Raw genomic sequence first — 16080 nt, forward strand, 5'->3', positions numbered from 1 at the left:
CAGATTACTAAACAAGATAACTGTATTTCGCCAATTCCAATCTTCTGCGACGAAGGAGTGCTGAACCAATAATTTGTTAAGACGAGTATTGGTGCAATATCCCCATCCACTATTAACCTGCAGAGAAACTCCATCTGGGTCTAAACTAGTCACACAAACATTAGAAAGATACTGTCCTTCTAACCCCAGCTGTGCCGGATGTTTCTCAGCCAATTTAGGCCAACTCACTAAATATACAAACAAATCTTCAAGACATTAAAAATAACAAGCACAGGAAAATAGGGCTTTACAGTATAACATTTAATGCCACTCACCTTGCTTTTGAAAACTCGTTGAGGGCAAGATCAATACCCCAGTCTTCTTTAATAATAAAATATGAAGCAATCAAATACCCAGTTCGATTAAATCCATGGGTACAGTGAACTGCTGCAAGGGGAAAAATGATTTAAGTTAAAAAATGAAAATTTAAATTACATTTATGGCCACATTCCTACATACAAATACAATAATTTTCAATAATCAGGGATTCCGGGTTCGACTGATTGGGCATGTTTCGTATCACCTAATGCATCTGTTCACCTAGCAGTAAATAGGTACCCAGAACAGGCAGATGTTGTGGGGATGGATTTTCAATAAGGCACTTCCTGTCTACTGAGGATGAAAATAAAGGCCACAATCTCTGCTAAAGCCAAAACAAACTATGAAGACCTAGACAACATGTGGCAATTGGCAGATGGGCAAATGCTGATAATCAAGATGAAGAAAAGCCTCGGAACAAACTAAAGAGATCAAGGTGCAAGATAAGCTGGGAAGCATCTGAGAACTGGCCACAGATGAAGATAGTCTCCAGCATGGAAGCCACAAGAAGTAGAACTAAGCAGATGATGCTGTACAGAAATCCCACCAGAACCAACTCAGAGAAAGAAGAGCATCCACCAAGTACCTCATAGAATAAAAGTGAACTGCATAAACCACAAGCTGAAGACTTCACATCAAAGTATATAGATTTACCTGCAGTTGTATTAATTTCTCTCAAAACCACTGGAATGAATTCCTGCCTACTGCCCTTCCCCCACTCCTCTGCTGTGAACTTAACATTTTCGCCCGGGCATGACGCAGCATTGCGTCATCCGTTTACTGTCGGTAATTCCGGGGATGATGCAGCATTGCGTCATCCACTTTAAATAATCGCCAAAAATCAGGTTTTTATCCGATTTTTGGGGGACTGGTTTTAAAATGCGCGCCGATGTCTTCTCATTTTCTTTGTTGAGCCTCGTGGCCCTCAGGCGGCTTGGCACATGCCGTGGGCCCATTGTTTTCGCTCCACTGTTGTGACCAATGTCGCCTCCCCTCGCATCTCAAACGTGTGAACATTTCGGCTATTTTCCGTGGCTATATTTCTTACTGCGGCTTTAGAAACTATCTACGCTTACTCCACGATGGATAGTGATCATGAACAAGGCCCTTCCAGGAAGAAAATTGTGAAAGAAAGGCTTGAAAAGGGCGGGAATTGGGAGTGTAGCTGGAAGGCGTCTGAGCACTCACTCGCGGCTAACGCGTGGCCCGTCTTCAACTCGTCGACGGTTGGAGCGTGACCAGGTTTTTTATTTTATATGCTAATGTTCCTCTAGAGAATTCTATTGCAAACCCATTGAGACCAAAATGAAAGACCTAGGATAAAAATTGAGGTGACCAGAGTGAAAATAGTGAAAACATTTTATCGCGTTTGCGCGCTCCTGGGTAACTCGTTCGCAATTTTCTCTGTTTGCTGCGGGTAATTAGTCGGGCTTTTTGGAGTTTATATGCATTTAGTGCTGTAGAGAATTCTATTGCGAACACAATGATACCAAATTTAATCTCGTAGGACGAGAATTAAGGTGACAAAGTTGAAGAGAGTATACACTTTTCAGAATTTACGCGCGCTCCCATGACACCCTGGGTCCCATATCGCACAGTTGAGGGGTGGCGAGCGGGGTGCGCCAAAGTGTTAACATGAGCAGAAAAGCCTAAAAGAATGTTATAATGCTGTGGTTCTGGGTCACTAATAGGTAAAGTCTCATAACACAGCTACTTGCTTGCACCATCAACTAAGGAAAGAGGAATGAGAAAATCCTCCCCTAACATAACCAAACTCATGAGAAACCAGGGAAATATGACAGCAGACTGAAAACTGTCCGAGAAAAGTGCACACAAGTGAGAACCCAACTGCCACACTTTTCTGCAATGAACTACACCTTTACAGCCATCAAGGAGAACCACACGTCTAACTAGCAAGATGACAACTGGAAACTAAGCTCCAGTTGCAAAAAGTAGTGTCCAAAAAACAGCTATAATTGCAGTGGAGGAGAGAGCAAAAGCTGAATTAAAGCTCCAAAATAACCCAGAACCCATTGCACAATCCACTTCCACTCTAGGTTTTCTTGACTTTGCCTCCCTATAACATCCATATATATATTAAATATCCAGCGAGATACAATGTAACAAGTGTTAGCCCCAATATTAAAACCACTCCTATTTTTTCCTATTATATTTACACATGCTCTGCTACAGTACTTATATAACGGATTTTACTGCTGTTAATGTACTCCCTCCCTCTCTAATAAACCTCTAAAAACACCAACAATGCTTTTTCTAAATCCATAAAGGCAGCAAATTGTTTTCCATCTCCTAAACATATACCCATTATGCATTCAGTGTCTCAGTCATTTCTCCTTAGTCTAATATTTTACCAAATCTTTCTTGAAATGTTACAATTTATTTCACTGTCCAGCTGCTTTACATTTGGATACTTGCTACATACACTCTTCCCTAATAAGAACATCCCTCCTTTCTACTTACCCCCAATGTTCTACAGAACAACTGCATAATGCACCAACTCCACTCCATTCCTCTCATGACCCTTGCACATTTCACAACAATTATGTCTTAACACACACAAACTCCTTTGCTCCATTTCACCTTTATGTATACCTGTGTATGTGCCTATTCTCAAAGTGCATATCAGACAAAAATCCTTCAACAAATGTCCACCAAGAAATTACAACATGGCAGTTACACAAACAGCCCCAGATGGGGGTACATGATCAGAAACCAACCCTGGGACAAATTATGCCACAAGAATCAGCCCTAAATTCCCCATATACTTTCAAATATTCTGCCAAGAAGCAGGAGAAATTGGCCATAAGAACTGTCACGGCAATCAGATGGAAGAATGCATTGACAACAAACCCTCCACCATTCAAGATACAAGGTACACCAGTCTCCCTCATTCATTTTCTGTGGTTACTATATAAAATATGTGCAAACCTCAGCGCTGTCATCTAAACTAATAGAGTATAATAACTGTGGCCAAGAAAAATGTCAATTACATGTAACATAAGAGGTAGAAAATCATTCTATTTAAGTGGGTGTTCACTGTACAATATAAGATTTAAATATCTTGCATCCAAAAATAGTACTGTAGTGTAATGAGTGAAGAGTATTGAAAACAGTGAATTCCCCAATGAGTTGTGCCAGAATCAACCAAAATAATAAACACAGCAAAACCCAAAGACCCAAAACATCAAAGTACAGTACAGTACTAATTTATTAAGCCAATGGCTGTGGAGAATATATAGTATTGTTATCAATTATTCAAAGATTAATAGCTATGTGGCACAATAAACAGAATCCCAAATAATAATAAATATGACATCAGTTGTGTTTGTATACTATACAGCACTGTATGCACTATATATACATACATCACTATGAAGCAATTCTTTATTGCAACCTCAGTAAGGAGACAATATTGAAAGATAATTATTTAGTAAAGTATTTCTATATCAGTATTTGATAGAATTTACTAAATTCACCATTGGTTTAAGTTCATGATTCAAAACTAACCAGAAAACAAATCTAAAAAAATTAATATGGTATTTTAAGACAAAATTTAACAGGTGGAAGGTCAGAAGGGAACTATTTGCCCTCTTCTGGCCAAACCTTCTTTCTCGCCAATCATGATGGGAGATCTTCCATTTCTGCACATTACTTAAATCCTATCTTTAGTTCCATTAATCACCGATTCATGGAACTAGATCTGAATTTTTATGATACTGCATAAAAATTAACTTACCTATAATTTCAAGTGGATTTTTTCTAATAAACTTGTCACAGATGTCAGAAAAAGCATTGACTTGGTCTTGGTTAGGACATTCACCATGCCCTCGACACTTCAGCTTCACATAGCGTGCACCTTTCTTCTCTATATCATTACTATCATAAAACCTTGTTGTATTGGTGAGGTCTATCCATAAACCAATTTTTACCTAAAAGAAAATGGCAGCATACTGAAACTAGAACATATGGATGGCTTTACAAATTCAAACATCTAATCTTTCAAAACATTATACACAGCTAATATCAAACCAGAACCCATCTTATGAGAATGAAACAGTTTGTCTTTTATCCTTTGGCCAGAAAAATGGCTTCTAAAGTGAGATAATTGCTCTCTGGATTACTGAAACACACAATGTCCCCCCCCCCCGTCTTCCACCAGAAATAACATTAGCGTTCCATGGGAAAAGAACCCTAGTGAGGGAATAGTCAGGGAGGACAGAGATTATCTTTTTCCAAATGAAGAATAAAACAGAATGAGAGGATACAGGTATACGTTGGAAATGTCAAGAGTCAAAAAGATATAAGTATTTGTGCAATGTTGCTGATAAGCAAGTGGACTGCCCTCGGAAAAGAAGCTCTGGAGACCCTCTCCATCCGCAACTTTAAAAACAAGTACTGTTACAGACAGAGTACTGTACTATATATTGTACAGAATATCAGACACAAAGCACCAAAACCCAGGAGATAGGTTCAAGAGCTAGATCTCACTTTCTGAACACACAGATAGGTAAGCACTATATATTATAACTTATAACAATAATGAGAGAGATTATAGCGAGAGCGGATAACGATAGATCACGACTGTTGATAGTCGGTGACTTCAACTTGAAATCCATAGACTGGAAAGCATATGAAGCTAAAACAGAAGATTTTTGGACCTGTAGATTTGTAGACCTCATCCTGGAAATATTCTTGTATCAACATGTTTAACAAGCTACAAGGATGAGGGAAGGGGACGTTCCCTCCATGCTAGATTTGATATTTACCAGGAAGGAGGAAGAGATATTTGACATTCAGTACCTTCCTCCCTTGGGTAAAAGTGACCATGTCTTTTGGGGAATAAAGTATGCAATGCGTTATAATCTGGAAGAAAATATGGAGGTTGAAGCAGTTGAAAAACCTGATTTCAGGAGAGGACATTATGGCCACCTTAGAAATTTTTTTAGTGAGTATAATTGGACAGACTTGATGCTAGACAAGGAAGTGAAAGAGATGTATGTCAAGTTTTGTGAAATATATGATAAAGGCACAAAAAAATTTATACCCAAACAGAAATGCAGAACTAGTAAACAGGATTGGTTCAGTAGAAATTGCGAGAGGGTCAGAGACCAAAAGACATAAAAATGGAATCAATACAGGAAGAGGCCAAACCCCCAAACATACCAGCGATACAAAGATGCGAGAAACAACTACACGGCAGTGAGGAGAGAGGAAGAAAGAAATTTTGAAAAAGGGATTGCAGACAAATGTAAAACAGAACCAGGTCTATTCTATAAATTCATAAATAACAAACTGCAGGTAAAGGATAATATTCAGAGGTTGAAAATGGGAAATAGATTCACGGAAAATGAAAAGGAAATCTGTGAAACACTAAACGAAAAGTTCCAAAGTGTGTTTGTACAAAATGAAATCTTTAGGGAACCAGACACAATACGACTTCCAGGGAACAATATAGAGCACATAGAAATGTCTAAGAGATGAAGTGGAAAAAATGCTCAAGGAGCCAAGTAAGAACAAAGCAGTTGGTCCAGATGGCGTTTCACCATGGGTTCTGAGAGAATGTGCACCTGAGCTCAGCATTCCACTTCAACTGATTTTTCAGGCATCTCAGGGTACAGAAGTTGTAGCTGATGTGTGGAAAAAGGCTAACATAGTTCCAATCTACAAAAGTGGAAACAGGGGAAGACCCCCTTAATTATAGACCTGTATCATTGACAAGTGTAATAGTCAAAATATTGGAAAATAATAATAAACTAAATGGGTAGAACACCTGGAGGAAAACGATATAATATCAGACAGTCAGTATGGTTTTCGATCTGGAAGATCCTGTGTAATGAACTTGCTCAGTTTTTATGATCGAGCCACTGAGATTTTACAGGAAAGAGATGGTTGGGTTGACTGCATCTATCTGGACCTAAAAAAAGGCTTTCGATAGAGTTCCCCATAAGACGTTGTTCTGGAAACTGGAACATATTGGAGGAGTGACAGGTAAGCTACTAATATGGATGAAAAATTTCCTGACAGAAAAATGAGGGCCGTAATCAAAGGCAAGGTATCGGATTGGAGGAATGTTACGAGTGGAGTACCACAGGGTTCAGTTCTTCCACCGATAATGTTCATTGTCTACATAAACGATCTACCAGTAGGAATACAGAATTACATGAACATGTTTGCTGATGATGCTAAGATAATGGGGAAGATAAGAACCCTAGATGATTGTCATGCCCTTCAAGAAGATTTGGACAAAATAAGTACCTGTATACGGAGCAACACTTGGCAAATGGAATTTAATGTGAATAAATGCCATGTTATGGAATGTGGAATTGGAGAACAGACCCCACACAACCTATAAATTATGTGAGAAATCTTTAAAGAATTCTGACAAAGAAAGGGATCTAGGGGTGGTTCTAGATAGAAAACTGTCACCTGAGGACCACATTAAGAACATTGTGCGAGGAGCCTATGCTACACTTTCTAACCTCAGAATTGCTTTTAAATACATGGATGGAGAAATACTAAAGAAATTGTTCACGACTTTTATTAGACCAATGCTGGAATATGCAGCAGTTGTATGGTGCCCATATCTTAAGAAGCACATCAACAAACTGGAAAAGGTGTAACGACATGCCACTAAGTGGCTCCCAGAACTGAAGGACAAGAGCTACGAGGAGAGGTTAGAGGCATTAAATATGCAAAAACTAGAAGATAGAAGAAAAAGAGGCGATATGATCACTACGTTCAAAATAGTAACAGGAATCGATAAAATTGATAGGGAAGAACTCCTGAGACCCGGAACTTCAAGAACAAGAGGTCATAGATTTAAACTAATGAAACAAAGCTGTCGGAGAAATATACGAAAATTCACTTCTGCAAACAGAGTGGTAGACGGTTGGAACAAGTTAAGTGAGAAGGTGGTGGAGGTCAAAACCGTCGGTAATTTCAAAGCATTATATGACAGAGTGCTGGGGAGATGGGACACCATGAGCATAGCTCTCATCCTGTAAATACACTTAGGTAATTACTAAGTTCTTTGCAAATTATTCCAAATTTCAATATCTGCAGTAATTTATATTAAATATTTATGATATAAATAAAAACTCTCGAAGTCTATATGAATTCTTTATAGGGCATCCACAGAATAAACAAATAAAAATTATTATTCTAGTAGCAACTCACCACATGATCTTGGAAATTACAGTTGAATGACAAGTTTCAACCAAATAATGAGAAAGATTTATAATATTTATGATATGGGCTAAAACAGTGACTGCAATTAAAAATCTCTACTGGTAAAATTCCAACACAATTTTCTTGAGCATGGGACACACCAAAATTTCAAACAATTATTCGTGATAAGGAACAAATTTGTTAATTACAAATCAGATTATGCTTTAAAAGCTGTTTGCATTCCGTGAATAATGTGATCAAGTTTAAGGTTGAAAGATGTGCTTACCTTGTAACTTTTCATAGAGTCAAAGAGCATTGCAGGAGAAAATCTATGTTCAGGTGGTACCTGATCATCAAACTTTGAGCTGAGAGGAGTTTTGAAGGCCAAAAATTTATTTCCAATAAGAGTATGACTTTTACGTGGACAGTTGAGCCATCTTGGAGGGATAGGTCCAGGTCCAGTTTTGTCCCCTCCTCCTCCACCAGACATCTAGAAAGAGATTTATAGTATAATTATTGAAAAACAATAATATAAAGCAGTATTGTTTAATCAGGCTTAACATTAAATTCACATATTGTGTTTTATGCTGGTAAAACCAAAATTTTAATAGCTCTAGGAATATTAGCTTTGTGCAAGACTTAGTCACCTTTAGTGTACAGGTGCCAGTTACCTGCTACCCTAAAGGGTAAAACCCACAGCACTAGATAAAATTAAAACTTAGTAGCCTTGTTGTACCTGTTGCATTATGTTGGGGATAGAAATAACCTAACCTACTCTATCCCTTTGAGATGTATTTTTTCTTGTCTCAACATGCATACAGTACTTAAACTTGTTGCATTATAATTTATCTACTCTGACATTTTTTGTTTTCAAATCTGGCCTTTAAAGTTAAGGATGGCAGTGGCTACCACAACTACAGTACTATTTTCAGTGCATTCCACTTGCTAATTACCCATAGAGGATAAGAGTATTTCCTTATATTTCTTCAACACATTTGTGTTTATCCGAGTTTACCCAAGAGCCACCAACACTAGTTGCCTCGATGAGGACAGGCTTGTCAAAGGTCCCCCCATTTGCCTTTATGATCTTTTCCAGCTGTACCTTAAAACCTAACAGTTTTGGAAGCTACGGCTTTGGCGGGTAGGAGGTTCCATGGGCTAATAACCCTGTGGGTTAAAAAGCATCTCCTGTTCTCAGTCCTACATTGTGGCTTGTTGAGCTTGAAACCGTTGCTCCTTGCTTGTTACATCTGATCTTTTGAAGAACTTTTCCGGATCAACATCCTCTAAATTATTTGGTATTTTAAAGGTTTCAATAATATCTGCCCTGTCATGCCTGGTTTGCAGTGTTGTTAGCCCTGTGGCCCTCAACCGTTCCCGATACGTGAGTTGGCTTGGCTCTGGAATGATTTTTGTCGCCCAGTGTTGCACTTTCTCCAGAGCAGCTATATCCCCCTGAAGATGTCTCCATGCTTGGATACAGTAATCCAAATGGGGGATAAGGGGAGGGGGGGGGGGGAGAGATGTACCAGTAATTTATACAATTGAATCACTACCTACTTTTCCTTGAAAAGGAAGGCATGCTTGATTATTCCAAGTGTTTGGTTAGCTTTTTTGACTGCTGGCTCTACCTGTTGTGCAACTTTCGAGTAGTGGATTTAGACTCCAAGGCCCTTTTCTTCATCAATCTGCTGTAGTATAATGTTATTAATATGGTAGTTGTGCCCCACATGCAGGGTCTTGCATTTGTCAATAATAAAAAGCATTTGCCAGTCATCTGACCATTTACAGAGTTCCTCCAGATCACTCTTTAAGGTTTCAACATCATTATCACTTCCCACTTTACCATAAATCTTTTCAGCTTCCACTTATGTTCTCTTGTGTTTATTTCAATTTAAAGAGGCTGTCCTTGTCCACCTTGTCTATTTCCCCGCTCAATATTTACCTAAATTTACCCGCGGGCCACTAACATACTAGTGGCCTTGATGAGGACAGGAAGCCGTTGGCTTGTCAAAAGCCCCCCCCCCCAATTTGTCATGATTGTTTTTCAAGCTAGATTTTAAAGCTCAGCAGAGTTATGGCATTTATGGCTTCAATGGGTAGGCAGTAAAATATATCTTAAGTTGTGATCAAATCTTCTGGGGTTTTTTCTTTCCTCCAGGGTTGTGAGGTCTAGTTCCCTTAACCTATCCTCATAGCTTAATCCTCTTAGATCTGCCACTAATCTTCCTCTATTATTAAATTTAGATTTTATGCATCACGAGGTGCAGATTTTAAGCTGGTATTGCATGAACATATCCACAAGGGCCGTGACGAGGATTTGTTCATTTGATGCGTCACGCTATTGTGATTTCTGTGTGTAACTGGTATTGCATATTCCTCCACTGACCTAACAAAGCCAGACAATAAATACAAAGAGAGCCAGGTCTACACAGACAATTGACATTATAAAGATGAATGCTAAAGAAGTGTTAAAGATATTTGATTAAATTCAATTTGCCTCTAATGATTATATTACAAGCATACAGTACTATACATTTTTATATGGGTGAAATTCCATAAAACATGGAATCCAGTAGGGTTCAAAAAGTAATAAAAAGATAGGTCGTTTTGGCATTGCTACTCTAAATAATCTATCTTGGCCTAACATACCTTAACTAACAGAAGTTTTTTTTTATATATACAGTATATACATACTCTGCCAAGGCAATGACATCAATGGCTTGCCTTTGGGGCTCATTTTTGGGGAGGATACTACAAAATATGGACAATATAACTTGAAAGTCAATATACAGTAGGTTATTCATTGAAGAAAAAATGCAAAAGAACCATGAAAAATTAAATAGGATCAAAGATCTAAGTAACTTTTTTACATCATTAGTAGTCTTGAAACAAGCCTAAGTCAATCAAGCTAAGAAAAACTAAGATTAAATGTGGTGCTTTATATAGTGAGCACAGTGTGTGGTGTCACTGTCATGTCATAATCATAATCTTCAGGGCAAATGGGGGGGACATTCGACAAGCCACCGACTTCCTGTCCTCGTTGTGGCCACCTCAGGTAAATTCAGGTAAAATGTAAATAATTTTAATGCCGGTTACAGTCTAGATACTTCTGGGAAAACCTGGCCACCTTGAAGTCCGTCTGAACAATACCGTCGGGTTAATTCCGGCGACGCTCTATAGTACCTTGATTTTTGGCCATACAATGGTATGGATATGGTGGGTAATAGAATATTGAAGTGTTTTACATGCTTGTATTTCTGCAACTATGCAGAAAATTAATAAATTACCCACTTGAACACCAAAACTGCAGGTACTGCCAGTTAAGTCATTATTTCAGTATACAGTATTCCCTGGCTTTCAACATACAGTGGCTATTCCATATACAGTACTATAATCCATTTTGATTCATACAGTAACTTTTGTAAACAAATATATATTACTTTTTAACCCATCGAGAACAGCCTTGAAACAGCGAGAAAACCCTTACAGCCAAGAGGCCGAGAGTGAAGGTGTAAGGCAGAAAGGGCACCTGTGCTTGCACACTATGCATTTGTTCACCCAGCAGCAAGCATGTGCCTGCGTCCAAGTCAACGGTTCTCACTGATATCTTCACGATGGTTGGCACCCTAACCATGCCAGTCACTGCCACAACCAGCCAGGTGATAATGCTCCTTTATATTATGCTTCACAGACCTATACTCTCGAGGCAGCATTATGCAGCAAAGTTTGCTAGAGGTTACCCAGCCTCGTCTTCTCAAGCCATTCTAAACTACTAACACCATTCACTAACTTTACCCATACTTTGGCCTCGGGATAACTTTCATACACTTCCGGTTACTACGAGGCAACAGTTGTGGTGGTAGAGTACAAGTTAGTGAGAGAAGAGTGAGTAGGGAGGCTGCCTGAGCCAGAGTACTCTCATGTGCACACAACTGTCCTGCTGGTGACGAAACCCAGCTTTCATATTGGTGGGGGAGGTGGGCGTCCAGACGGTGGCTCCCAGGGCCGCCCTCGCCTACCTTCACAGTGTGCCGTCCACCTCGCACTGTGTGGTGTGGTGCCCAGTCTCGCCCTCCACCCTCAGATCTTTATTATGTGCGGCGACCGCCCGCACGCCCGTGACCCGTCCGCAACTGGTGAGTGTCGCGGCGTACTGGAGCCTCGACCCGCCACCCCCAGCCTCCCCTCCTCCCTCTCCTGCCTCCCACCCCTCCCAGCGACCACTCTCTCTAGCCACCCACCTCTCCCAGCGACCACTCTCTCTAGCCACCCACCTCTCCCAGCGACCACTCTCTCTAGCCACCCACCTCTCCCAGCGACCACTCTCTCTAGCCACCCACCTCTCCCAGCGACCACTCTCTCTAGCCACCCACCTCTCCCAGCGACCATTCTCTCTAGCCACCCACCTCTACCAGCGACCATTCTCTCTAGCCACCCACCTCTACCAGCAATCACTCTAGTATCTAAGTATCGGAGTATCTAAGCAACAGGAAACAGCGAGTAACTGTGAGGGGAGAGACATCAGAGTGGTGAGATGTCATCAGCGGAGTCCCACAGGGCTCTGTACTTGGACCCATTCTATTTCTAACATATGTAAATGATCTTCCAGAGGGTATAAACTCATTCCTCTCAAAGTTTGCTGATGATGCAAAAATTATGAGAAGAATCAAGCCTGATGAAGATAGACAGAGACTACAGGATGACCTGGACAAACTGGAGGAATGGTCTAGAAAATGGCTGCTAAAGTTCAACTCAGGAAAGTGTAAAGTAATGAAATTAGGCGAAGAGAGTAGAAGGCTGAACACAAGGTACCATCTGGGAGGTGAAATCCTGCAAGAGTCAAATACAGAGAAAGATCCGGGGGTTGATATCACACCGAACCTGTCCCCAGAGTCCCACATCAAAAGGATAAGTAGTGAGTAAACTTATACTCGCTCCATTATCTCATTATCTTAATAGCATAACCAATTAGCACTAATTACAGAAGTTACAATCCTTTCCCCAATTACAGATAATACTCTTCTCATCTTGTTGGAGCCTGTAGCGAGTAAACTTATACTTGCTCCATTATCTCATTATCTTAATATTCAATTTCTTTCTTTATTATGCACCCCATACCCATCCCGTGGGCGGTGGTGTAAAGGATTACAGAGGCACATAATCGGTTCAGGAACTGAACCCTCTAGTTCGTTTAGCTAAGCAAATAACAATGTTTGACGCTAGTTACAAAATTATCAATGTTGTATACACATGTACACACCCTCATTCATACATGTACATATATATATACGTATACACATATACATACACATACATATCTAATCACCCACACAATTACACACATCAATAATCTTTGTGTCACAAGTGACACAAAGAGGTGTCACAAGTGACATTACAAGAGGCTCACAACAGTCACTATACGAGGCACTTTACATCTATAGTGAGTCACACAGTTACTAGTCTTGCTGCACACCCACCCAACTGGGCGGCAGCTTTACAGTCATGTGCATGCATTACCTACAGTAAGCAAATTTTGGATACTTCGCTAAAATTTCGGGCAGCACATCATTATGAATGAAGTACTTACACATTTCTTGGACACTATTGATGGTGTTATCTCTAAATTCTACAATTTTTCACATTCCATTATATAATGACGCAAAGTATGCGAATAGTTCTGCTGACAGAGTTTACATTTAGTCAAATCTACATCAGCAGATGTTACAAACTCCCAGAGGTACTTGTAGCCGAGCCTAAGCCTAGCAGTGGTAACATCTAGAAGTCTGCTAACATTATTGGATGACCCATAGACGTGCGGTTCTTCATGCATAATAGAATGATGATAGATGGAGTAACTGGTGTGAATTTCACTTAGCCTCAAGTCTCCGAAATTTAGTTGATGTTCCTGAGATATTGCTGCCCTCAGGCTGCTCAAAGGCAGTCCAAGTTGGTAATCAATTCCCTCTTTACGAGCAAAAGTCTAGGCTAGCTCATCAGTTCTATCATGCATTCGGAGACCAATATGGGAAGGAATCCACAGGAGACAAACTCTGACTCCATCATTGATTATTTCACTATATCTGTGTCTAGCTTCGCACGTCACAGTTATGCCTTGGGGAGCTGAGGGCAGTCAAGGATGACAAGGAGTCACTTACAATTAGCGTGTCAACTTTGGATTCATATACGCGCTCTAGTGCAAGGATTATGGCAACCAATTCTGTTTGAAGAGTGGAGGCCCAGTTACTTAGACGCGCTCCACACTCAAGGGAGATGGAACCATCTCTCCCTATCACAACAACTGCACTTCCAGCTGCACCATGGGACTGATGCAAGGATCCATCAGTGTAAATAATCTGGGAAAGGGAGCGCTCTCTGACTAAGGCATCAATTTGGCTTAAGGCATTGTACTTAACCAAATAGCACTAATTACAGAAGCTACAATCCTTTCCCCAATTACAGGTAATCTCCAACAAGATGAGAAGAGTATTACCTGTAATTGGGGAAAGGATTGTAGCTTCTGTAATTAGTGCTAATTGGTTGTGCTATTAAGATAATGAGATATTGGAGCGAGTATAAGTTTACTCGCTACAGATATCATCAGCGGCATATGCTAGGTTGGCCAACATAAGAACCGTCTTTAGAAACTTGTGTAAGGAATCGTTCAGGACCCTGTATACCACTTATGTCAGACCAATCCGGGAATATGCAGCTCCTGCCTGGAGTCCATATTTAGTTAAACACAAGACAAAGTTAGAGAAGAATCGGCGGTATGCTACCAGACTTGTCCCGGAACTCAGAGGTATGAGCTACGAGGAAAGGCTGAAGAGCTGAACCTTACGTCCCTGGAAAACAGAAGAGTAAGGGGAGACATGATAACCACCTACAAAATTCTCAGGGGAATTGACAGGGTGGACAAAGACAAAGTCTTCAGCACGGCTGAAACACGAACAAGGGGACACAGGTGGAAACTTATTACCCAAATTAGCCACAGAGACATTAGAAAGAATTTGTTCAGTGTCAGAGTAGTTAGTAAATGGAATGCACGAGGAAGTGATGTGGTGGAGGCTGACTCCATACACAGTTTCAAATGTAGATATGATAGAGCCCAGTAGGCTCGGGAATCTGTACACCAGTTAATTGACAGTTGAGAGGCGGGACCAAAGAGACAAAGCTCAACCCCCGCAAGCACAAATAGGTGAGTACTCTCTCTAGCCACCCACCTCTGCCAGCGACCACTCTCTCTAGCCACCCACCTCTGCCAGCAACCATTCTCTCTAGCCACCCACCTCTGCTAGCGACCACTCTCTCTAGCCACCCACCTCTACCAGCAACCACTCTCTCTAGCCACCCACCTCTGCCAGCGAACACTCTCTAGCCACCCACCTCTGCCAGCGACCACTCTCTCTAGCCACCCACCTCTGCGTGCAACTCATCCCGAATACCACTCTGCCTCAAACACTACGCTATTAGTGGCCTTGCAAGAATGAAAGAACACCAACGTTATGTACTCTTGCAACCTAATGTGCCACTCCAACCACCTATCAGTATCAGTGACCTACTAGTACAGCAACCGCTCACCATGGCAACTTAGCAATATTAATAATAAAGTCGAAAGTGAAAATGACACTGAGGCCTTACAAAGTGATCTACATGAACACCACAAATCCAAACACCACCACCACACGGGACCAAAGAGCCAGAGCTCAACCCCCGCAAACACAACTAGGTGAGTACAAATGGTCGGAAGACTGGCAGATGCTTTTTAAGGTCGAAAATGCAAGACCTTGCATGTGGGGCATAACAATACCCATCACAACTACCAAATCAACATTACCTTGCAACATATTGATGAAGAAAAGGACCATGGAGTCAGAGCACACCAATCACTGAAAGTTGCACAGGTAAGAGCTGCAGTAAAAAAAAATAGAAATAGTCGAAGGAATGACTATGTCTTTCCTATGACTTCAAGGAAAAGAAGGTAGTTATTTACCTGAATAAAATCTCTGGTGTGCCCCCACTTGGATTAGTGCATCCAAGCATGGAGATCTCATCGTCAGAAAGGCATAGCATCTTAGGAGAAAATTCACCACCAAGCCACAAAAAAATTCCCCAAACTAAATCGACTCTCATACCAGGAACGGTTGAGAGCCACAAGGTTAACAGCACTGCGCACCAGACATGACAAGGCTGATCTCATCAAAACTTAAAATACTTAACAATTTGGAGAGGAACTGATCCTGGCAACTTCTCTAAAACGTCAGATGTAACACAAATAAGGAACAACAGTTTTAAGCTCAACAAGCCACATTGTAGGACAGAAAACAGCAGATGTTATTCACCCATAGGGTTATAAACCCATGGAACTGTCTACCTGCCGAGGCCATAAATGGCAAAACACATGGCAGAATTTCAAAATCCAGCTCAATAAAATCATCAGGACAAATGGATGGGAAAGAAAGGAGAGAGATAGTGGTCCTCAGGTATAATCTGTAGATGAAGGATTTTGACGAAGCAGTTACGCATGCACTTATG

The 16080-nt window shown here is 40.6% G+C and overlaps 1 protein-coding gene across 6 annotated transcripts in view; it reads right to left on the reverse strand.

The window, feature by feature from the left end:
• Positions 1–11737, reverse strand: part of mRNA-cap (mRNA capping enzyme) — a 44952-nt gene extending 33215 nt beyond the window's left edge. For 3 of the 6 annotated variants that reach the window (XM_045728240.2, XM_045728226.2, XM_045728232.2), the window contains exons 1-4: positions 11568–11726; positions 7832–8035; positions 4115–4307; positions 315–426 (exon numbers count right to left, since the gene is read on the reverse strand). In XM_045728240.2, the coding sequence (XP_045584196.1) occupies positions 315–426; positions 4115–4307; positions 7832–8035 (509 nt within the window). In that variant the 5' untranslated portion in view covers positions 11568–11726. Of the gene's footprint in view, positions 1–314; positions 427–4114; positions 4308–7831; positions 8036–10988 lie in introns of all 6 variants that reach the window. The other 3 variants (XM_045728260.2, XM_045728218.2, XM_045728250.2) reach the window with 3 other exon arrangements.
• Positions 11738–16080: the final 4343 nt, after the last annotated feature.

This window comes from Procambarus clarkii, chromosome 10 (genome assembly GCF_040958095.1).
Source record: "Procambarus clarkii isolate CNS0578487 chromosome 10, FALCON_Pclarkii_2.0, whole genome shotgun sequence".
Taxonomy (NCBI): Eukaryota; Metazoa; Arthropoda; class Malacostraca; order Decapoda; family Cambaridae; genus Procambarus; species Procambarus clarkii.